Below are 24,312 nucleotides of genomic sequence, written 5' to 3'. Positions count from 1 at the left end.
TGACGTTGAGACTGGTGTTTTGCGGGTACTATTTAATGAAGCTGCCAGTTGAGGACTTGTGAGGCATCGGTTTCTCAAACTAGACACTCTAATGTACTTGTCTTCTTGCTCAGTTGTGCACCGGGGCCTCCCACTCCTCTTTATATTCTAGTTAGTGTCAGTTTTAGCTGTTCAGTGAAGGGAGTAGTACACAGCGTTGTACGAGATCTTTAGTTCTTTGACAATTTCTCACATGGAATAGCCTTCATTTCTCAGAACAAGAATACACTGACGAGTTTCAAAGAAAGTTCTTTGTTTCAGGCCATTTTGAGCCTGTAATTGAACCCACAAATGCTGATGCTCCAGATACTCAACTAGTCTAAAGAAGGCCCGTTTTATTGCTTCTTTAATCAGAACAACAGTTTTCAGCTGTGCTAACATAATTGCAAAATGGTTTTCTAAATTAGCCTTTTAAAATGATAAACTTGGATTAGCTAACACAACGTGCCATGTGAACACAGGAGTGATGGTTGCTGATCATGGGCATCTATACGCCGATATAGATAGTCCATAAAGAATCCGCCGTTTCCAGCTACAATAGTCACAACATTAAGAATGTCTACACCGTATTTCTGATCAATTTGATGTTATTTTAATGGACACATTTTTTTTGTTGCTTTTCTTTCAAAAACAAGGACATTTCTAAGTGACCCCAAACCTTTGAAAGGTGGCGTATGTATACCAGCAGTTCATTTATAAAGATGTATATGATATAGCAAAATAACTGCAAACTCTTGATAACTGAACTGGTATCCTCTCCTGTACAGCACTGACATTATCCCTCAAGTGCAGGCAATGGTCCATCTTCCTTACAGGGTCCTCCTCTCCAAGGATCATATCAACACGAATCAATCAGCGTTATCAAACTACTTATTACCTACTGGGACTGTACATACACACACACACACACACACACACACACACACACACACACACACACACACACACACACACACACACACACACATACACACACTATCAATCAGTAATTGATGATGGCGCTCCTGTCTATTTACTGCAGAAGTATTGACCGTCAGCCTTGTATTTCCGCCCTTCAGGACTCCGGACCTGAGAACCTTGTCCCTTTAGTAGGTCAGCAGATAAATTGAAATGACAGAGATGAGACACGCTGGCTAAGGAATTGAGTTCAGTATAAGGAAGGGAGTGAGATCGTCACAGGACCAGCGACCTGGGCTTGTATTAATCTCGCGTCTCAGACTAGGAGTGCTGATCTAGGATCAGGTCCCCCCTCCTCTGCCCCCCTCTGTCCATGTCATTTTATTCATCATGATCGAAAAGGCAAAAAAAACCTAGATCGGCACTCCTTACTCCCAAGGACTCATGAATATGGGCCCAAACCTTCACCTCCTTCACACCCGCTCCTACTGCATCGCCTATACAGCATGACGAAGGTTGAAGAGACGACGGATGAAAGACCTGACGCGAAAGACTGCCTGAAGTCAATTAAAAATAGCCCTGGCATACAGCAATGAGTTGCATTCAATAATTCAGCACTGAACTTTCGTGCGAGTGTTTGGTTGGAGGGGTTGGAGGGATGAGGGGTCAGGGTGGGAAGAGGAGGACCCCCACGGGACAGGAAGCCAATTAGCTGCTCTCTTTATGAGCGACACCCAGCGTTAATGATCATCGTTGACACAACACTGACAGATTGGGCCTGGGAGCACTTGTCTCACTGGGTTGTGTGTGTGGGATGGAGATGAAGACGGAGGGGAGGGGGGGGTTCATGTTAATTGGCATGGTTTACTTTACACACTACCCATGTAATATGTAAGGGCCCTCCATATATAAAGTTATGACAGCCCCTCTGTCAATATGGGAGGGCCCCTGAATATAGACAAATACAATATGTATGAAATAGCAGGGCAGCCATTGAATATTTCTCTCGATTTTTCGGACTCTCTTCACCTTTTCCTTTATTTCTGCCCCATCTTTCTGTCCTACTCCAGATTTCTCTCCATTTCCCATCTTAACCCTGATAGTCTCTCTCTCTCTCTCTACTACCCGCCCCACCCTCCGGTCGCTCTCACTGTAGAAAAGAGCTTGTTTCCTGGCCATTTCCTTTGTTAAAAGCCCCCTAATTGGGCTAATTGCAGTGTGTTAGGAACGATACAGGACACTCCAATGACTAATTTGAATAGGGCTGGGGGGTAGTGTAGGGAGTGGGTGGGAGATGGGGGATGGGTTGCCTTTAACAGGGCTTACAGGCAACAGCCAACAGCAGGAGAAGGAGGAGAAGAGGGCGTAAAGCAGCTCTCAAAACCGTTTTTGTCACAACTGCTATGAAAATCCCTTCCTTCATCCATGGTAATATGCGCTTGCAGTAACAGCAGGCTTACAGACAGTGTCAGTAACAGAAGGCTTACAGACAGTGTCAGTAACAGAAGGCTTACAGACAGTGTCAGTAACAGAAGGCTTACAGACAGTGTCAGTAACAGAAGGCTTACAGACAGTCTCAGTAACAGAAGGCTTACAGACAGTCTCAGTAGTAACAGAAGGCTTACAGACAGTCTCAGTAGTAACAGAAGGCTTACAGACAGTCTCAGTAGTAACAGAAGGCTTACAGACAGTCTCAGTAGTAACAGAAGGCTTACAGACAGTCTCAGTAGTAACAGAAGGCTTACAGACAGTCTCAGTAACAGAAGGCTTACAGACAGTCTCAGTAACAGAAGGCTTACAGACAGTCTCAGTAGTAAGACAGAAGGCTTACAGACAGTCTCAGTAACAGAAGGCTTACAGACAGTCTCAGTAGTAACAGAAGGCTTACAGACAGTCTCAGAAGTAACAGACAGTCTCAGTAACAGAAGGCTTACACAGAAGGCTTACAGACAGTCTCAGTAGTAACAGAAGGCTTACAGACAGTCTCAGTAGTAACAGAAGGCTTACAGACAGTCTCAGTAGTAACAGAAGGCTTACAGACAGTCAGAAGGCTCAGTAGTAACAGAAGGCTTACAGACAGTCTCAGTAGTAACAGAAACAGGCTTACAGACAGTCTCAGTAGTAACAGAAGGCTTACAGACAGTCTCAGTAACAGAAGGCTTACAGACAGTCTCAGTAGTAACAGAAGGCTTACAGACAGTCTCAGTAGTAACAGAAGGCTTACAGACAGTCTCAGTAGTAACAGAAGGCTTACAGACAGTCTCAGTAGTAACAGAAGGCTTACAGACAGTCTCAGTAGTAACAGAAGGCTTACAGACAGTCTCAGTAAACAGACTTAGTCTCAGTAGTAACAGAAGGCTTACAGACAGTCTCAGTAGTAACAGAAGGCTTACAGACAGTCTCAGTAGTAACAGAAGGCTTACAGACAGTCTCAGTAGTAACAGAAGGCTTACAGACAGTCTCAGTAACAGAAGGCTTACAGACAGTCTCAGTAACAGAAGGCTTACAGACAGTCTCAGTAACAGAAGGCTTACAGACAGTGTCAGTAACAGAAGGCTTTACAGACAGTCTCAGTAACAGAAGGCTTACAGACAGTCTCAGTAACAGAAGGCTTACAGACAGTCTTACAGACAGTCTTACAGACAGTCACAGTAACAGAAGGCTTACAGACAGTCTCAGTAACAGAAGGCTTACAGACAGTCTCAGTAACAGAAGGCTTACAGACAGGCTTTACAGACAGTCTCAGTACAGAAGGCTCAGACAGTAGTAACAGAAGGCTTACAGACAGTCTCAGTAGTAACAGAAGGCTTACAGACAGTCACAGTAACAGAAGGCTTACAGACAGTCTCAGTAACAGAAGGCTTACAGACAGTCTCAGTAACAGAAGGCTTACAGACAGTCTCAGTAACAGAAGGCTTACAGACAGTCTCAGTAACAGAAGGCTTACAGACAGTCTCAGTAACAGAAGGCTTACAGACAGTCTCAGTAACAGAAGGCTTACAGACAGTCTCAGTAACAGAAGGCTTACAGACAGTCTCAGTAGTAACAGAAGGCTTACAGACAGTCTCAGTAACAGAAGGCTTACAGACAGTCTCAGTAACAGAAGGCTTACAGACAGTCTCAGTAACAGAAGGCTTACAGACAGTCTCAGTAACAGAAGGCTTACAGACAGTCTCAGTAACAGAAGGCTTACAGACAGTCTCAGTAACAGAAGGCTTACAGACAGTCTCAGTAACAGAAGGCTTACAGACAGTCTCAGTAACAGAAGGCTTACAGACAGTCTCAGTAACAGAAGGCTTACAGACAGTCTCAGTAACAGAAGGCTTACAGACAGTCTCAGTAACAGAAGGCTTACAGACAGTCTCAGTAACAGAAGGCTTACAGACAGTCACAGTAACAGAAGGCTTACAGACAGTCACAGTAACAGAAGGCTTACAGACAGTCTCAGTAACAGAAGGCTTACAGACAGTCTCAGTAGTAACAGAGTAACAGGCTTACAGACAGTCTCAGTAACAGAAGGCTTACAGACAGTCTCAGTAACAGAAGGCTTACAGACAGTCTCAGTAGTAACAGAAGGCTTACAGACAGTCTCAGTAACAGTAGTAACAGAAGGCTTACAGACAGTCTCAGTAACAGAAGGCTTACAGACAGTCACAGTAACAGAAGGCTTACAGACAGTCTCAGTAACAGAAGGCTTACAGACAGTCTCAGTAACAGAAGGCTTACAGACAGTCACAGTAACAGAAGGCTTACAGACAGTCACAGTAACAGAAGGCTTACAGACAGTCTCAGTAACAGAAGGCTTACAGACAGTCTCAGTAACAGAAGGCTTACAGACAGTCTCAGTAACAGAAGGCTTACAGACAGTCTCAGTAGTAACAGAAGGCTTACAGACAGTCTCAGTAACAGAAGGCTTACAGACAGTCTCAGTAACAGAAGGCTTACAGACAGTCACAGTAACAGAAGGCTTACAGACAGTCTCAGTAACAGAAGGCTTTACAGACAGTCTCAGTAGTAACAGAAGGCTTACAGACAGTCTCAGTAACAGAAGGCTTACAGACAGTCTCAGTAACAGAAGGCTTACAGACAGTCTCAGTAACAGAAGGCTTACAGACAGTCTCAGTAACAGAAGGCTTACAGACAGTCTCAGTAACAGAAGGCTTACAGACAGTCTCAGTAGTAACAGAAGGCTTACAGACAGTCTCAGTAACAGAAGGCTTACAGACAGTCTCAGTAACAGAAGGCTTACAGACAGTGTCAGTAACAGAAGGCTTACAGACAGTCTCAGTAACAGAAGGCTTACAGACAGTCTCAGTAGTAACAGAAGGCTTACAGACAGTCTCAGTAACAGTCTCAGTAACAGAAGGCTTTACAGACAGTCTCAGTAACAGAAGGCTTACAGACAGTGTCAGTAACAGAAGGCTTACAGACAGTCTCAGTAACAGAAGGCTTACAGACAGTCTCAGTAACAGAAGGCTTACAGACAGTCTCAGTAGTAACAGAAGGCTTACAGACAGTCAGTAACAGAAGGCTTACAGACAGTCTCAGTAACAGAAGGCTTTACAGACAGTCTCAGTAACAGAAGGCTTTACAGACAGTCTCAGTAACAGAAGGCTTACAGACAGTCACAGTAACAGAAGGCTTACAGACAGTCTCAGTAACAGAAGGCTTACAGACAGTCTCAGTAACAGAAGGCTGGGTTATGAAGAGACATATAATATGATATTTGGTGCTGACTAAAAATGTAATGAACAGCTAGAGTTTGGCACCCTATTCCCTATATAGCCCTATGGACCCTGTTGGTAAAGTGCTTTATATAGTGAATAAGGTGCCATTTAGACACACCAGGAGCCTAGCCGAGATGATAGTCGGCAGTTTGCTCCAGAGAAAGAGAAAAGTTTTTTTTAACCTTTGAACTCTGCTCCACCCGGGCTGATATGCATCCTCTTCTGACACTCGCCACAGTTCATCAGGAAACGGGTCACTGCCTCCCTGGGCAGGAAGGCATACGTCTCCGCAATCTGCCCATCAGAGAGAGAGAGAGAGAGAGAGAGAGAGAGATCACTACTAGAGCCATGGCTGATAAACATTCTGCTATGCTAATAATGAGCACTGAAGAGGTGAAACAGGAGAGAGAGAAAAAAGTGTCAGAGGAAAAGAGGGGAAATTTGACCTGTTTCTATAATGCTATACCATAATGGGACATGGAATTACTGTCTGTGTGTGTCTGTGTGTATTGGCTAAGCTGGGAAAGGGTAAGATTGAGGTTCTTGGGACAGATGTAATACCTTCCCCTTTCACACAAAGACCACATTGTCTCAGCCTGTTACTGGTGACCAAGATACGTCAGCAACTTCCACCCTGCCTATTAGCCTCTCGATCTCCTTCTCTACTGTTTCTACTGGCTCCGTTTGGACTTCCTGTTAAACCGGCGTCCGACAATATATAAACCCTTCACCAAGAGTAAAGGCAGGGATTGGCAGTAGGGTTTTAAGGGTTTGTACATGTGCGTGCATGCGCGCGCTCGTGCGTGACGAAGAGAGCAGGGTGCTGTCTACTCTCGGAGAATAAAACAGATACAAATGTCAGTCACAGCCTTTGGTGACAGTGTGTCGCTTTGTCATTTGACACGCGGCCTGGTGTCACCAGATTATCTCTAGGAGAACAGTAGTGAGCACGAGCCCGTACAGGACAAGAGGGCAATCTGACACATGCACCCAAAGCACCACGTAGCCCTCTGCATATCATCACTGCCATTGAGGCGAGACAGGAGAGACAGGGTGTCAGTCGAGCAGACCGAGAGGGTTTTAATGGGAGACAAAGAAAGAGATGGAGAGATAGAGAGGGATGTGTGTTGGTAGAGAGACTACCCATAAACAGTCGTGCTTTTCTTTGCTAAACCCTCTCTTCCTCCCTTTCAATGTCTTCCCTGTCTCTCCCCCTCCCTTGCTGTCAAGTTCCCATTTTTTCTTTCTTTTTCATGCAGTCCCTGCAGTCATCCTTTCCTCCAACCTCTCCCCTCCTCCCTCAAACACTTCTCCCTCTATTCCTCCCCCCTCTGTGGCTCTTATGGCAAGGCCAGGCTGGACTTGGCAGCAGGAGAACACACACACACACACACACACACACACAGATTCACCACTGTCTCCTTCAGGCTCTAACAAACAGGAGCGGCCATGCCATCCTGGCCAGAGGGGTGCTAGTGGTGACATGAGTGGGGGGGGAGATATACAGAAAGGGAGGGGTTGGGGAACGAGACAGCGGCTCCCCTCAGATGAGTTGACTCTCTGTGTGTGACGACTAGCTAGCCTCCATCGCCATTGTCTTCCCAGTCCCAACAGAAGCTCACAAAGAGAGCCCATGTAGCCTACAGGGTGGGACTGTGGGTCTGGAAAGGGCCTGTGGTGGTGAGGATGCCTACCAACGCAGCTCTTTCTGGTCTAGAGAACTGTAACAACGCACAGAGGGGGACAGAGAGGAGAAATAGGCAGAAAGTTGGCTGAGCAGCGCTGCCAGCGAAGGACAGAAACAACAGGTTCCTGTGTCCTTCAATGTGGTGTGTGTGTGTGTGTGTGTGTGTGTGTGTGTGTGTGTGTGTGTGTGTGTAATAAACATTTCATGACCCACTGTGTGGCAAAGTACCCTGGAAGCCATGGCAGTGTGCAAAGGAAATCGACAGTTAACATGCAGCAACAGAGGAAGTATTCTGTTCATTACACAGTCACAGCTCTGTTTACTCACTACGAATGTGATACTGATTTTCAGTAATTTTATGAATTCATTTGATTCATATCCATTAGAAGTTAAAGGAAATCCTAAAAATGAAAGTGCATGTGCTTTATAGTACTGAGGGAAAGATGAGTTACCATGTTCAACCAGAAGAGGGCAGTATCCCCAACTGAGACGCAAAGTGTCCTACTACAACACATTGGGCAAAAGAAAGGTTTTCTCCCATTGACTTTAGTATAGGGAGGAAGAACATTTTCCAACGGCAGACTATGTTAAAACTCCCCATTTGAAACAAAGCTAGGAAGGAATGATGAACAGAATGTGGCCCAGGTGTGTGCTTTGCACCGCGGCCATCACCCTTCCTCTAAATATAACTAGACATCTGGCCTTCAGCGACTGTGGCGATGCTCAGAGAGAGAGAGAAAGGCTGAATCGTTGTCAAGGGGAGACAGAGAAATACCATCTCCCAGCGACCACAAGGTCAGCCTGGCACCGGAATCTCATATCCTCCCCAGCCCTAAAGTGTGAAACGTTTCCTTTCATACGCACAAAAAAAAAATGTAATCTCAGGCATTTTCTTGTAGAAGTGAGATAAAAAAAAAAATTAAAAAAAGAGAAAGTGGTGTAGCTATGGAGGCGGTATGTGTCACAGAGATTGAGTCAAAGTTATTGACTCAAATTTAATTGATATTTTTGGTTTATTTATCTGAAATGATGTTCACTGGAGGTTCTGTGAATGAACTGAAGAGAAAGGGGCCAAACCCAACATGAATGTTCCAGGTCAGTGATGACTCCTGCTGCAGTGTTTAGAAAATATTCAGATGATTGTCTAGAAGTTTCATACAAATACTTCAACCAGGGACGGGCAACTTTGATGGGGGTGGGGGCCACAAAAAGATGGAACTCATCATGAGGGACCGTAGTGGGTCATGGGTCTGCGTAGCCACATCCATCCCCCCTACCTTGCCCCTCGTGATAGCAAAGATATACAACAAAAACAACAAAAATATATATATATATATATATATATATATATATATATATATATATATATATATTGTTCCGCTGGCCTACTAAAGGAAGCCAGTTGCCCTTCCTGATTTCAATGGTATTCTGAGAAAGTGAGAGTGTTCGTGTTATTGAATGTGAATCTGAAGACCAGACGGACAGAGAAAGAGAAACAGGTCACGAAACAGGAATTAATACTAAAGGCCAGAGAGGAACAGACAACAGCATATTCTTGCCAAATAATCATAAAGACTGTTCGAGAACAAATTTGATTTTCTTTATTTGTGTTATTATATTTAGAATATACTATTATGAAATATGACCTATGATCATGTGATTATGAATCCACTATGAAAGTAAGGAATTAAGAACTTATGAATTGATGTGTTATGCTTGTGTGTGGAACTGGCAATCAATCAATAAACTGGCAACAAACAAAAAAACTTTCCCTATGCCATATGGGCATTACAATATGGGCATGACAAGCCCTGGGTATGACTAGCCCTGGGTATGACAAGCCCTGGGTATGACAAGCCCTGGGTATTGACAAGCCCTGGGTATTGACAAGCCCTGGGTATTGACAAGCCCTGGGTATGACAAGCCCTGGGTATGACAAGCCCTGGGTATTGACAAGCCCTGGGTATTGACAAGCCCTGGGTATGACAAGCCCTGGGTATGACAAGCCCTGGGTATGACAAGCCCTGGGTATGACAAGCCCTGGGTATTGACAAGCCCTGGGTATGACAAGCCCTGGGTATGACAAGCCCTGGGTATTGACAAGCCCTGGGTATTGACAAGCCCTGGGTATGACAAGCCCTGGGTATGACAAGCCCTGGGTATTGACAAGCCCTGGGTATGACAAGCCCTGGGTATTGACAAGCCCTGGGTATTGACAAGCCCTGGGTATTGACAAGCCCTGGGTATTGACAAGCCCTGGGTATTGACAAGCCCTGGGTATTGACAAGCCCTGGGTATGACAAGCCCTGGGTATGACAAGCCCTGGGTATGACAAGCCCTGGGTATGACAAGCCCTGGGTATGACAAGCCCTGGGTATTGACAAGCCCTGGGTATTGACAAGCCCTGGGTATTGACAAGCCCTGGGTATTGACAAGCCCTGGGTATTGACAAGCCCTGGGTATTGACAAGCCCTGGGTATTGACAAGCCCTGGGTATTGACAAGCCCTGGGTATTGACAAGCCCTGGGTATGAAGGCCAACAGTTCTTAAACACGTCGTTAATTCTTTGTTACACGGTTTCTTTGTTTTTGGACCTTAGATGAAGAACAGCTGTTAGATAACAAAGGGGCTTGGGTTATGTAAATGTTTGTTATGATTTTTTCACCAGAAGAGCTTCGTATTCTTTTTTGTTGTTGATCGTTGAACCCGGGGAACGTGTCCGCGATGCTTCCCATCCAAAACAGTTTGAAAAGGTTTGTACATATATAACAACATTTTGTGATGTTTTGTTTTGCTTTGACAAGGTTTTCCTGGATGTTTGTGCGCTTTTACATTTTTTTCACGAGGCTCGTCAACATTCGGTCGCTGAAGCCTACGCCCCTTTCGTCGGCGATTGGTCAACAGTAGGGATTCTTCAATGAAGTGTTTGTTGTCATTCGACAGACAGACAACATTATTTCATGCACATTTTTTCACTTGAGAAATGACTGCACCAAACATCTTAGTTCTCGAATGTAAAATTGTGGAACTAAAACCTCGGCAAAAAAGTAAACATTTATTACAGATTGAGTAAGCTTGGATTCATTTGGAAGTGTACTTGTTGTTATGGCAACTCAAGAGGGACAAACCGTAATATTGCCTTTTTTTTCTTGTTTTTCAAGCGAAGGTCTTTTAAAGGAGTATGCGAGGCACAGACCTTCACTTCGCCTAGCCGAGTTCTGCTAGAAGCAAACCGAACCTAGTATGCCCTTACATGTCTTATACCATGGTCAGGAGGGCAATTTTAGAACCTTGTTTACTGGAGCCCTTACAAAGAAGAGTGTGGAGCCCTTACTGGAGCCCTTACAGAGGGAAGTGGAAAGAGAGAGGCAGTAGGCCAAGATATAGAGGTACGTTTAAGTAAGGGTTACTGTGTGATTGAAGAGAAAGATGCAGCATAAGGGGAAGAGTGAGAAACAAGAGTTAGAGAGAAAGACTGAGTGTCTTCTCACCGCTTTGTAGGTCTTCTTCTGTCCGGCGTGTTTGGGTGATTTGCCAGGGTCGGCGCTGATATCTACGTGCATGGCATAGATGATGTCAAAGAAGTCCTCCACCACTGCCACCCTCTTCAGAGAGGAGTCGGACCCAGAGCCCCCATCCGCACACTGCAGGAGAGGAGGAGAGGAGAAGGAGTGGTACATTAGCAGGCTGGATCCTTTGGATGAGGCCTACAGGCACCAAGGCTACACACAGACAAACAAACAAACGAACACACACAGACAAGCACACACACACACACACACACACAGACAAACACACCAAGGCAGGGAGGAGATTCCAACCCAGCTCTGTATCTCCCACACTGGGAGAGAGAAGGAGAGAAAAGCTGGAATATCAGGAAGTCTTGTTGGGAACCTCTCTATTATACCACAAGGTCACTAGAGAGATGTGTGTGTACTAGGGGGAGTGAGATTGGGAGGGGGAGACCTGCCAGGAGCACGCACGCACGCACGCACACACACACACACACACACTTTAAAAATATAATTGATTTAAATCCACAAATCATAATTCATACAAGAAGGATTGTAGCATTTCAGAACAGGGATATGTGGACAGATGGCACCTTGTTCTCCACACAGCAAGGCTGCCCATGACTGCTGACACAGAGCAGTACATCGCTAGCTGCTTCACCTTCGTCTTATGTAGGCCTGCTATCTGAAGGCCAAGTACTGTCAGCCTGTGAACATGACCGAGACTTCCCAATATCACCACAGCAAGCTTGGACTGGTATCCGATGCTGTTCAGAAATGACACGGGGGGGGCCTGGTATTTAAGCAGCTTGTCAGAAAAGGCCTGCTCCATGTAGCAGTCCAATGAGCAGCCCACCTCCACACACACACACACAAAAACAATATCTGGCTTATTCAGCATAGAAGAAAACGCATTATCATCGACATCAATCCAGGCTCTGAAAGTCTTTGTATGAACGGCAACCATTAACAACATGTGCAAGAGACTCCATTACAACTCTGGGTGTAAAACACCGAACGGGATCATGGTTTGCAGGGTACCAGAGTGCTAGGCTGTATTTTGTGGGTAGAACTTGAAGCCTCACCTTAACAGGCCCACAGGGTGGCCCAAAAGGCAGCTAAAATAAATAAAAGGTAAATCGTTCTGAAAAAAAGGTTTAAAAAATAATAAAGGAAATATATATATTATATATGTAGTATATATATATATATATTTGTAAATGTCACTGCAACCGCCAACCGCAGGAAGATCCCAATCTCAGTGAGTGTAGTCAGCCTGCTACTTCCTGCTGCCACTCTTCTAATCATCAGATGGGGGAGGAGAGGAGGTAGGGGGCCCACGTGGGTAACTGGGGGGCCCTGCCTTGATTGGGTAACTTATTAATAAAACATAAAAATAAAAACTGCATTATAAATAAATGTGACTGGTCAACTGTGTGAGTCAGGAGCTGGGCCCAAGAGGCAACATTTAAAAAAAAAGGTTTTATCCAATCACAGGAGCCAGCTCTAAATGTTCAAAGTACACCAGAGAGCATCATTTAGCCACAGAGGATCAATAGTTTATTAAAAATAACTGTGGATTTAAGTGTTATCACAAGCACATACAGGTATCTTCCAAAATGAAGGAAACACCAACAGAAAGCGTCTTAAAAGAGTGTTGCGCCACGATCAGCTGCCAGAACAGCTTCAATGTGCCTTGGCATAGGTTCTACAAGTGGACCTAAACCATGGCAGGAAAATGCACCCCACAACTTAACATATACTTTCTATCCCTTGTTTACTTAAGGGTTTCCGTTATCTTGGCAGCTACTGGTATGACTACAGTCAGAAAGGCCACAGTTTGGGCCTCATATGTTCTAAATAGGCTACAACTTGTTGCGTTGGGCCATAGACATATAATCCATAGAAGTATCACTTAACCATGGCATTTTGACTGCTAAGCTCATGGGTACACCAGGAATGGATGCCAGTCCTGACTTGAATGGGAACTGCCCATCTATAAATTGTATTTCTATGGTTGGTTGCAGCTGAAAATCAAATCAAATCCCATTTTATTGGTCACATACACATGGTTAGCAGATGTTAATGTTCTAGTTCCGACCATGCAGTAATATCTAACAAGTTCGCTAACAATTTCACAACAACTACCTTATACACACAAGCTGGAGGTTTGCCTTTTGCAGATTTCAAAATACAATCGCAGGAAAAAACATTTGGAAAGCAAATGCCTACTGCTGCAAAGAGAACTGTAGAACCAATAGTAACCCTTTTTTCGCAACAACCTTTCTCAACAACAATTTGTAGCTAACAGCAGCACTGTTTTTCAAAGTAGCTCATCTTGAGATTGCCATGCCGAGCGCGTCGGCCATCACCATGAGTAGCCCATGGCTTCCTCTTCGTCATTAGATGAGTCAGTTTGCCACTGGGCATTTTATTTAGTAGCCTATGATATATATATACTGTATATATATTGGCTCCTAATATTTGACAATCTGTGTGTCGCTCCATTGACCTGGGCTAATGATTTGGGCTGGGTTTGTTTGAATTCAAGACCAGATTGATCTCAGTTTTGTCGGAGTAGGCACTCATGTTGGTCATTTGTGTGGTATTCAACAAGATTCAGCTAATAGTTTTTAAAAATGCAACAAAAAATAAAAATAATTGACGCTGCAACAAAATAAACTCCCCATGTGTGAAAATCCTGTATCCTGTATGTATCCTGTATGTATATCCTGTATGTATATCCTGTATGTATATCCTGTATGTATCCTGTATGTATATCCTGTATGTATATCCTGTATGTATATCCTGTATGTATATCCTGTATGTATCCTGTATGTATATCCTGTATGTATATCCTGTATGTATCCTGTATGTATCCTGTATGTATATGTATCCTGTATGTATATGTATATCCTGTATGTATCCTGTATGTATATCCTGTATGTATCCTGTATGTATATCCTGTATGTATATCCTGTATGTATATGTATATCCTGTATGTATATCCTGTATGTATCCTGTATGTATATCCTGTATGTATCCTGTATGTATATCCTGTATGTATCCTGTATGTATATCCTGTATGTATCCTGTATGTATATCCTGTATGTATCCTGTATGTATATCCTGTATGTATATCCTGTATGTATCCTGTATGTATATCCTGTATGTATCCTGTATGTATATCCTGTATGTATCCTGTATGTATATCCTGTATGTATCCTGTATGTATATCCTGTATGTATCCTGTATGTATCCTGTATGTATATCCTGTATGTATCCTGTATGTATATCCTGTATGTATCCTGTATGTATATCCTGTATGTATCCTGTATGTATCCTGTATGTATCCTGTATGTATATCCTGTATGTATCCTGTATGTATATCCTGTATGTATCCTGTATGTATCCTGTATGTATATCCTGTATGTATATCCTGTATGTATCCTGTATGTATATCCTGTATGTATCCTGTATGTATATCCTGTATGTATCCTGTATGTATCCTGTATGTATCCTGTATGTATATCCTGTATGTATCCTGTATGTATATCCTGTATGTATCCTGTATGTATATCCTGTATGTATATCCTGTATGTATATCCTGTATGTATCCTGTATGTATATCCTGTATGTATATCCTGTATGTATATCCTGTATGTATCCTGTATGTATCCTGTATGTATATCCTGTATGTATCCTGTATGTATATCCTGTATGTATATCCTGTATGTATATCCTGTATGTATATCCTGTATGTATATCCTGTATGTATATCCTGTATGTATATCCTGTATGTATCCTGTATGTATATCCTGTATGTATCCTGTATGTATATCCTGTATGTATCCTGTATGTATCCTGTATGTATATCCTGTATGTATCCTGTATGTATATCCTGTATGTATATCCTGTATGTATCCTGTATGTATCCTGTATGTATCCTGTATGTATATCCTGTATGTATATCCTGTATGTATATCCTGTATGTATCCTGTATGTATATCCTGTATGTATCCTGTATGTATCCTGTATGTATCCTGTATGTATATCCTGTATGTATCCTGTATGTATATCCTGTATGTATCCTGTATGTATATCCTGTATGTATCCTGTATGTATCCTGTATGTATCCTGTATGTATCCTGTATGTATCCTGTATGTATCCTGTATGTATCCTGTATGTATCCTGTATGTATCCTGTATGTATCCTGTATGTATATCCTGTATGTATATCCTGTATGTATCCTGTATGTATCCTGTATGTATATCCTGTATGTATCCTGTATGTATCCTGTATGTATATCCTGTATGTATCCTGTATGTATATCCTGTATGTATCCTGTATGTATATCCTGTATGTATCCTGTATGTATATCCTGTATGTATATCCTGTATGTATATCCTGTATGTATATCCTGTATGTATCCTGTATGTATATCCTGTATGTATATCCTGTATGTATCCTGTATGTATATCCTGTATGTATATCCTGTATGTATCCTGTATGTATATCCTGTATGTATATCCTGTATGTATATCCTGTATGTATCCTGTATGTATATCCTGTATGTATATCCTGTATGTATCCTGTATGTATCCTGTATGTATATCCTGTATGTATCCTGTATGTATATCCTGTATGTATATCCTGTATGTATATGTATATCCTGTATGTATCCTGTATGTATATCCTGTATGTATATCCTGTATGTATCCTGTATGTATCCTAGGAATCTATGCAGTTTTTTATTTTTTTTTGTACGTGTTATTTCTTACACTAGTACCCCAGGTCATCTTAGGTTTCTTTACATACAGCCGAGAAGAACTACTGAATATAAGATCAGCGTCAACTCACCATCAGTACGACCAAGAATATGTTTTTCGCGACGCGGATCCTGTGTTCTGCCTTACAACCAGTGTAACCGAGTGGATCACATGCAGCGACCAAAAAAAAAAAAAACGACTCAGAAAAAGAGGGAAACGAGCGGTCTTCTGGTCAGACTCCGGAGACGGGCACATCGTGCACCACTCCCTAGCATTCTTCTTGCCAATGTCCAGTCTCTTGACAACAAGGTTGATGAAATCCGAGCAAGGGTAGCATTCCAGAGGGACATCAGAGACTGTAACGTTCTTTGCTTCACGGAAACATGGCTAACTGGAGAGACGCAATCCGAAGCGGTGCAGCCAGCGGGTTTCTCCACGCATCGCGCCGACAGAAACAAACATCTTTCTGGTAAGAAGACGGGCGGGGGCGTATGTCTTATGGCCAACGTGACATGGTGTGATGAAAGAAACATACAGGAACTCAAATCCTTCTGTTCACCTGATTTAGAATTCCTCACAATCAAATGTAGACCGCATTATCTACCAAGAGAATTCTCTTCGATTATAATCACAGCCGTATACATCCCCCCAAGCAGACACATCGATGGCTCTGAACGAACTTTATTTAACCGCCCCCTTTCGGAAAAGCTGACCACGACTCCATTTTGTTGATCCCTGCCTACAGACAGAAACTAAAACAAGAAGCTCCCACGCTGAGGTCTGTCCAACGCTGGTCCGACCAAGCTGACTCCACACTCCAAGACTGCTTCCATCACGTGGACTGGGAGATGTTTCGTATTGCGTCAGACAACAACATTGACGAATACGCTGATACGGTGTGCGAGTTCATTAGAACGTGCGTTGAAGATGTCGTTCCCATAGCAACGATTAAAACATTCCCTAACCAGAAACCGTGGATTGATGGCAGCATTCGTGTGAAACTGAAGGCATGAACCACTGCTTTTAATCAGGGCAAGGTGTCTGGTAACATGACTGAATACAAACAGTGCAGCTATTCCCTCCGCAAGGCTATCAAACAAGCTAAGCGCCAGTACAGAGACAAAGTAGAATCTCAATTCAACGGCTCAGACACAAGAGGTATGTGGCAGGGTCTACAGTCAATCACGGACTACAGGAAGAAACCCAGCCCAGTCACGGACCAGGATGTCTTGCTCCCAGGCAGACTAAATAACTTTTTGCCCGCTTTGAGGACAATACAGTGCCACTGACACGGCCTGCAACGGAAACATGCGGTCTCTCCTTCACTGCAGCCGAAGTGAGTAAGACATTTAAACGTGTTAACCCTCGCAAGGCTGCAGGCCCAGACGGCATCCCCAGCCGCGCCCTCAGAGCATGCGCAGACCAGCTGGCCGGTGTGTTTACGGACATATTCAATCAATCCCTATACCAGTCTGCTGTTCCCACATGCTTCAAGAGGGCCACCATTGTTCCTGTTCCCAAGAAAGCTAAGGTAACTGAGCTAAACGACTACCGCCCGTAGCACTCACATCCGTCATCATGAAGTGCTTTGAGAGACTAGTCAAGGACCATATCACCTCCACCCTACCTGACACCCTTGACCCACTCCAATTTGCTTACCGCCCAAATAGGTCCACAGACGATGCAATCTCAACCACACTGCACACTGCCCTAACCCATCTGGACAAGAGGAATACCTATGTGAGAATGCTGTTCATCGACTACAGCTCGGCATTCAACACCATAGTACCCTCCAAGCTCGTCATCAAGCTCGAGACCCTGGGTCTCGACCCCGCCCTGTGCAACTGGGTACTGGACTTCCTGACGGGCCGCCCCCAGGTGGTGAGGGTAGGCAACAACATCTCCTCCCCGCTGATCCTCAACACTGGGGCCCCACAAGGGTGCGTTCTGAGCCCTCTCCTGTACTCCCTGTTCACCCACGACTGCGTGGCCATGCACGCCTCCAACTCAATCATCAAGTTTGCGGACGACACAACAGTGGTAGGCTTGATCACCAACAACGACGAGACGGCCTACAGGGAGGAGGTGAGGGCCCTCGGAGTGTGGTGTCAGGAAAATAACCTCACACTCAACGTCAACAAAACTAAGGAGATGATTGTGGACTTCAGGAAACAGCAGAGGGAACACCCCCATCCACATCGATGGAACAGTAGTGGAGAGGGTAGCAAGTTTTAAGTTCCTCGGCATACACATCACAGACAAACTGAATTGGTCCACTCACACAGACAGCATCGTGAGGAAGGCGCAGCAGCGCCTCTTCAACCTCAGGAGGCTGAAGAAATTCGGCTTGTCACCAAAAGCACTCACAAACTTCTACAGATGCACAATCGAGAGCATCCTGGCGGGCTGTATCACCGCCTGGTATGGCAACTGCACCGCCCTCAACCGTAAGGCTCTCCAGAGGGTAGTGAGGTCTGCACAACGCATCACCGGGGCAAACTACCTGCCCTCCAGGACACCTACACCACCCGATGCTACAGGAAGGCCATAAAGATCATCAAGGACATCAACCACCCGAGCCACTGCCTGTTCACCCCGCTGCCATCCAGAAGGCGAGGTCAGTACAGGTGCATCAAAGCTGGGACCGAGAGACTGAAAAACAGCTTCTATCTCAAGGCCATCAGACTGTTAAACAGCCACCACTAACACTGAGTGGCTACTGCCAACACACTGTCAATGACACTGACTCTACTCCAGCCACTTTAATCATGGGAATTGATGGGAAATGATGTAAATATATCACTAGCCACTTTAAACAATGCTACCTTATATAATGTTACTTACCCTACATTGTTCATCTCATATGCATACGTTGATACTGTACTCTATATCATCGACTGCATCCTTATGTAATACATGTATCACTAGCCACTTTAACTATGCCACTTGGTTTACATACTTATCTCATATGTATATACTGTACTCGATATCATCTACTGTATCTTGCCTATGCTGCTCTGTACCATCACTCATTCATATATCCTTATGTACATATTCTTTATCCCCTTACACTGTGTATGACAGTAGTTTTTTTTGGAATTGTTAGTCAGATTACTTGCTCGTTATTACTGCATTGTCGGAACTAGAAGCACAAGCATTTCGCTACACTCGCATTAACATCTGCTAACCATGTGTATGTGACAAATAAAATTTGATTTGATTTGATTTGATTTGTATGTATCCTGTTTGCCACACGGCAAATGTTACTATGGCTTTATTATAAAAAGGGCTTTTTCATCAAAAGTACATTTACCATTGTTTACAGAAAATGATGTTGTGCCAGAAAGGGGTTTGAGGTGGTCTGATAAAAAAAAAAAACAATGCCATAGGGCATATGATTTCTTAATCTGGTCCTGCACACACACACACACACACACACACACACACACACACACACACACACACACACACACACAAAGAAAACAAGGCAGGGAGGAGATTCCCACCCAGCTCTGTATCTCCCACACTGGGAGAGAGAAGGAGAGAAAAGCTGGAATATCTGGAAGTCTTGATGGGAACCTCCCTATTCTCCCACAAGGCCAGTGGAGAGCTCTGTGTGTAGTAGGGGGAGGGAGATTGGGAGGGGGATACCTGCCAGGAGCGCACACACACACACACACACACACACACACACACACACACACACACACACACACACACAAAGTCCCGGTGAAAAAACAGCAGGTGATGCATTTAAATGCACTTTAAATTTCTACAGAGAAATGGCTCTTTGAAGCGTATTTTTTCATAGCCTTTGTTTGATTGTTTGTTTCTTTCACTGGCTGCTGAATCATTGTATTCTCATCCAGGCTAAAGTGTGTGGTCAACAAACTGACAAAACCGTCATGGTAAGAGGGGTGAGGTGAGATCTTTTTTCTTTGTTCAGGATCTTCAAAATGACCATAGGCAACAGAACCAAAACTAAAGAGCCATAAAACTCAAATCTGTCATTTGTACTCTCCACCTTAGAAGTCATTTCATTCTCATTTTGTGGAATTCTTAATATTTCCATCTTCACAATTTTATTTTATTTATTTTACCTTTATTTAGCTAGGCAAGTCAGTTAAGAACAAATTCTTATTTTCAATGACAGCCTAGGAACAGTGGGTTAACTGCCTGTTCAGGGGCAGAACGACAGATTTGTACCTTGTCAGCTCAGGGGTTTGAACTTGCAACCTTCCGGTTACTAGTCCGACGCTCTAACCACTAGGCTGCCGCCCCAATTGATAATGAATCTATCAGGATCCATGGCCTATCTTTACACGAATCCTGTTCAGAGATCCAAGCTCAAGCTTCAACAGCACAAAAGAGCACAGAACACAAACAGGTCCTGGCTAGAAATGGGTGTGGGAGAAAAACCATTCTACTTCCAACCAGCATTCTGCTCACCATAAGGCAAAACTTGCTGCCATGACAACCGGAGTGCCAACCTCGTGGGCAGGTGTGCGGGGCAGCGGGTCATGTGACACAGGCTGCACCTAGTAAAACTTGAATTGTGTCAACAAACGGTGTGTGGATTTACACATGATCCAAAATACCCCTACACACAAGTCACACGCACAACATTCTCTCTGACTCGTTTCTCATTTCTTCTGTCTCCATCTACATCTGCCCTTGTTTTATGCTCTAACCTTCTATTTCTTTAATATGGTCTCATCTCTCCACAGTCGGTCTCTCCTAATGTGAGTATATTGTGAGCTGAGCTGAGGAGAGATGTCTGTCTGTTTTGTGTTGCTGGGCACGCCACTCCACTGGCTTTGTGTGGGACTCATTGGAGCCGACAGGTGAACATGGGGGAGGTTTTGTGTGTGTGTGGGGGGGGGGGTACTTCTCTCCTCGTTGCTGTTTAAAACATTGATCCTGTGCATCCTTTAACAGAAGCAATAGACAGGAAGTCAGTCAATGCACTAACGCACTCACCCCCAACCCCACTTGCACTCCTCCTTCCCCTAAACTCCCTCTATCCTCTCAGAATCCCTCACCACCCTCCTTTTTCCTCCCCTTCCAAATACTGTTTTCCCCTTAGTCTACAAGTTATTCCTTCTGCTAGCCTGTCTTTCTCTCTCTCTCCCCCCCGGTCTCACCTTACCCTTCTCACTCTACCTCAATCCCTCTGCCGCTCTCCCTCACTCTGGCTGTCACTAGCGGCAGGTAACGAGGGTTGCCATGGCAGCATGGAGCGGCGTGTGGCATAGAAATAAAACGAATGTCTTAATGGATGGACAGGCGGCCATTGTGAGTGTACCCATAAGAGCAAAACAGGAACAAAAAGCAGGAAATAAAAGCAGGAAGTGTACCCATAAATGAGTCACGCGATTTGTTGATTCAACAAAGCCACATCAGTTATCATTTGAATGAAACATTACCATGGAAATGATTGTGTCACAATGCCAGGCAGTCATTGTGTACCCATGAGTTGACCAGTCAAATTGCCAGGGTTAGAGGTTCCAAGCCCGTTCTATTCATTATATTTCTATGGCGTGCGGGGCAGAAGGGGCTGCATGCTTCTAAAGCACCAGCTCTCTACACGCCCGGCGTAACCCTAGTGATGATGATGAAGACGATGATGAGGATGCTATTTCTCATTGACAGGTAGAGGCATCGATGAGACAAGGGGACTGTTGTTGATTACTCTATAGATGACCGACAAGGCCCTTTGCGGATAACATTTGACATTAACATAGGACAATGCTGGGTCTTATTTGTCTGTTGCAAAAAACGTTTACTACAGTGTGTCATAATGAATACGACCCTGCTCTAAAGCTTGTAGAGCTGCATGGTGTGCCACTGTGTCAGCTCCAGCAGTCATGCCCTTTACAGGGAGGTCAAAGGAGAGGAATTCACTGGCCCACACCCACCATACCACTCTACCTCCAGGAGGTATGACTACTACCAGGGAAGGACACGTGGGCTGCCTGCCTACCCACTGTCCCTGTGGCTGCCTGGGACATATGATGACGCACCCTCCCCCCCACTCCCATCCTCTGCCCCCATACGGTTGTAGGGCACATCAGCGGCCCGGGACGATAGCGTGTGTGACAGCAGAAACCTGCGTGTACGGATATATGTGGGGCACGGGGGGGAGGAAGGGGGGAGGGGGGTAACAGCAGACAGGACAGGACAGTGGGCACCCCCTCGCCTCCAACCCCCACTCCCTGCCTGCCCGGCGATGGGATCAAAGTCACAACACAGGGAGAGAGAAAAAGAAAGGGAAAGTGGGCTGCCTGCCGCACATGACCGAACAAACAAACAAACATAAACATGTAGCCTATGTACAGGCAACTGACAAACTGACAACATATAATGGAAACACTTGAGTATATGAGGGATACAAAGTACATTGACAGCAGGACCTTCCACACAGGTGTGGTTCTTGAACACTTTTTTGGGGGAGATTCTGAAGCGGCCCCTGAGACAACGTTTCCCCCCCCCGCCATCAACAAAACACCAAATGATGGAATTTCTCGTGGAAGAAGGGTGTCGCATCCCTCCAATAGAGTTCCAGGCACTTGTAGAATCTATGCCAAGGTGCATTGAAGCCGTTCTGGCTCGTGGTGGACCAACCCTCTATGAAGACACTTTATGTTGGCGGTTCCTTTATTTTGCCGTTTCAGGAAGCCCTCGTGCACCCATGCATACACACATACACATGTAAATACTGCTCATGCATGGGAGTGAATTATGGTCGTAGAGAACAAAGTTCAGCTGGATAGCATCCAATTTAACCAAGGGATAGTCCGAGGCAGCAGGCAACACACACAAACACAAAACGTTTTGATATATGATGCTGACACTGGACCCTGACAAGAAAGCAACAGAGGGGCATGAAAGCGAACAGAGTGAAACAACCAAAGGGTAGAAATAAATGTCCTGCTATGTTTTTTGACGACCTTACAATGCAAGGAACTGTGCTTACTGTGCCACCATCACAGTTGGGCATTTATCTATCGTTCCATCTATCTAGCCATCTCATCTCTCTTATCCCTAACTCCCTCCATCTCCCTCTGTGATTCCTCCCTCGACCCTTCACTCCCAAACTCCCCTCATCCCTGCTCTCTCTCAATCCCTCTCTCCCCGGCTCCATCCCCTTTTCCACCGCACCTCCGGGCCTGTGGTCTCTCCAGCGGCACATAATTAGTGCAGCCTTCCTCCTCTCTTTCCCTCCTTCTACCTCTCTCCACCCCCCCCCCATCTCTCTTTCTGCCTTTCTCGCTCTCTTCAACTCCCCCGTCCCGTTCCAAACAGCCCTGTTGCTAGGAGACGCGAGGGGTCGATTCAGTAAACGGCTGCCTGGCCCTCGCCCTGCCAGCCCAGCCCACCCCACCCCCTCTCCTCCTCTCCTCTCCGGTGGACGGCTCGGAATGGAGGGATGAAGGGATGGAGGAAGGAGGAGAGCAGCAGCGTGCACAGCCCCTGTAGACGGGAGTGAGTGTGTCCAGCTGCAGAAGCAAGCAGATGCAAACAACCTGCTTCACTTCCAGGACACACACACACACACACACACAGGACACTTACACACATATGCTCACAAACATGCTCATCAAGAGCACACATGTAGACAGGCCCATAATCAAACACACAAACACACAGAAAGCCATCCCATACTCAAGCTTAAAATAACAAAAGACCCAGCTGGTGTGATAACATCAATGATAAAACATCTCCTAACCATACTAACATAAGCCGCCTGGCTTTCTATCCGCTGTGGTGTGTGTGTGTGTGTGTGTGTGTGTGTGTGTGTGTGTGTGTGTGTGTGTGTGTGTGTGTGTGTGTGTGTGTGTGTGTGTGTGTACATGCAGCCCCATGCTTTTGTTTTTTTGCCAACAGTTATTAAGACCAGATATAGTACTAGTATATACCGCTGCCAATTCCCTAATCATCCTCTTTATGCATCGGACAACCTCATCATTGTTGTGGGTAGTGGGTACACGCCTCGGAGCAGGCTGCAGGCTGCGGGCTGCAGGCAGGCACAGCTGCAGTGGAATGTGGCTCTACAAAGCATACGTACGTTGGTGACCTGTTTATGTTCTCTTCTGTTCTCTCCAGTCAGTCAGAGAGAGAGAGAGCGAGAGACAAACAAGAGACACCCCTTTAAGATGAGCAGAAACACAATACAGATGGGGCTCAGGGAGAGAAAGAAAGAAAGAAAGAAAGAAAGAAAGAAAGAAAGAAAGAAAGAAAGAAAGAAAGAAAGAAAGAAAGAAAGAAAGAAAGAAAGAAAGAAAGAAAGAAAGAAAGAAAGAAAGAAAGAAAGAAAGAAAGAAAGAAAGAAAGAAAGAAAGAAAGAAAGAAAGAAAGAAAGAAAGAAAGAAAGAAAGAAAGAAAGAAAGAAAGAAAGAAAGAAAGAAAGAAAGAAAGAAAGAAAGAAAGAAAGAAAGAAAGAAAGAAAGAAAGAAAGAAAGAAAGAAAGAAAGAAAGAAAGAAAGAAAGAAAGAAAGAAAGAAAGAAAGAAAGAAAGAAAAGAAAGAAAAGAAAGAAAAGAAAGAAAAGGAGACAGAAAAAAGGCTGGAGAAAAGGGTTGAGTGTATTGTGTTCACAGCTCTGTTATCTCACAGTGAATCTGACAGCCAGTCCCATTTTATGGGCCAATCTTCCCTAAATGGCTGCGTTAGTAAACAAA

The 24,312-nt window shown here is 44.6% G+C and overlaps 1 protein-coding gene across 2 annotated transcripts in view; it reads right to left on the bottom strand.

Annotated features, from left to right (window-relative positions):
• The window catches only part of LOC112233088 (nucleolar protein 4-like), a 130,080-nt gene that overhangs the window by 74,084 nt on the left and 31,684 nt on the right, over positions 1 to 24,312 (bottom strand). For both annotated transcript variants that reach the window (XM_024400495.2, XM_024400493.2), the window contains exons 2-3: positions 10,842 to 10,994; positions 5,846 to 5,957 (exon numbers count right to left, since the gene is read on the bottom strand). In XM_024400495.2, coding sequence (XP_024256263.2) covers positions 5,846 to 5,957; positions 10,842 to 10,994 — 265 coding nt within the window. The remainder of the gene's footprint in view (positions 1 to 5,845; positions 5,958 to 10,841; positions 10,995 to 24,312) is intronic.

This window comes from Oncorhynchus tshawytscha, linkage group LG16, assembly GCF_018296145.1.
Source record: "Oncorhynchus tshawytscha isolate Ot180627B linkage group LG16, Otsh_v2.0, whole genome shotgun sequence".
Taxonomy (NCBI): Eukaryota; Metazoa; Chordata; class Actinopteri; order Salmoniformes; family Salmonidae; genus Oncorhynchus; species Oncorhynchus tshawytscha.
This window is presented reverse-complemented; position numbering and strand designations above follow the sequence as displayed.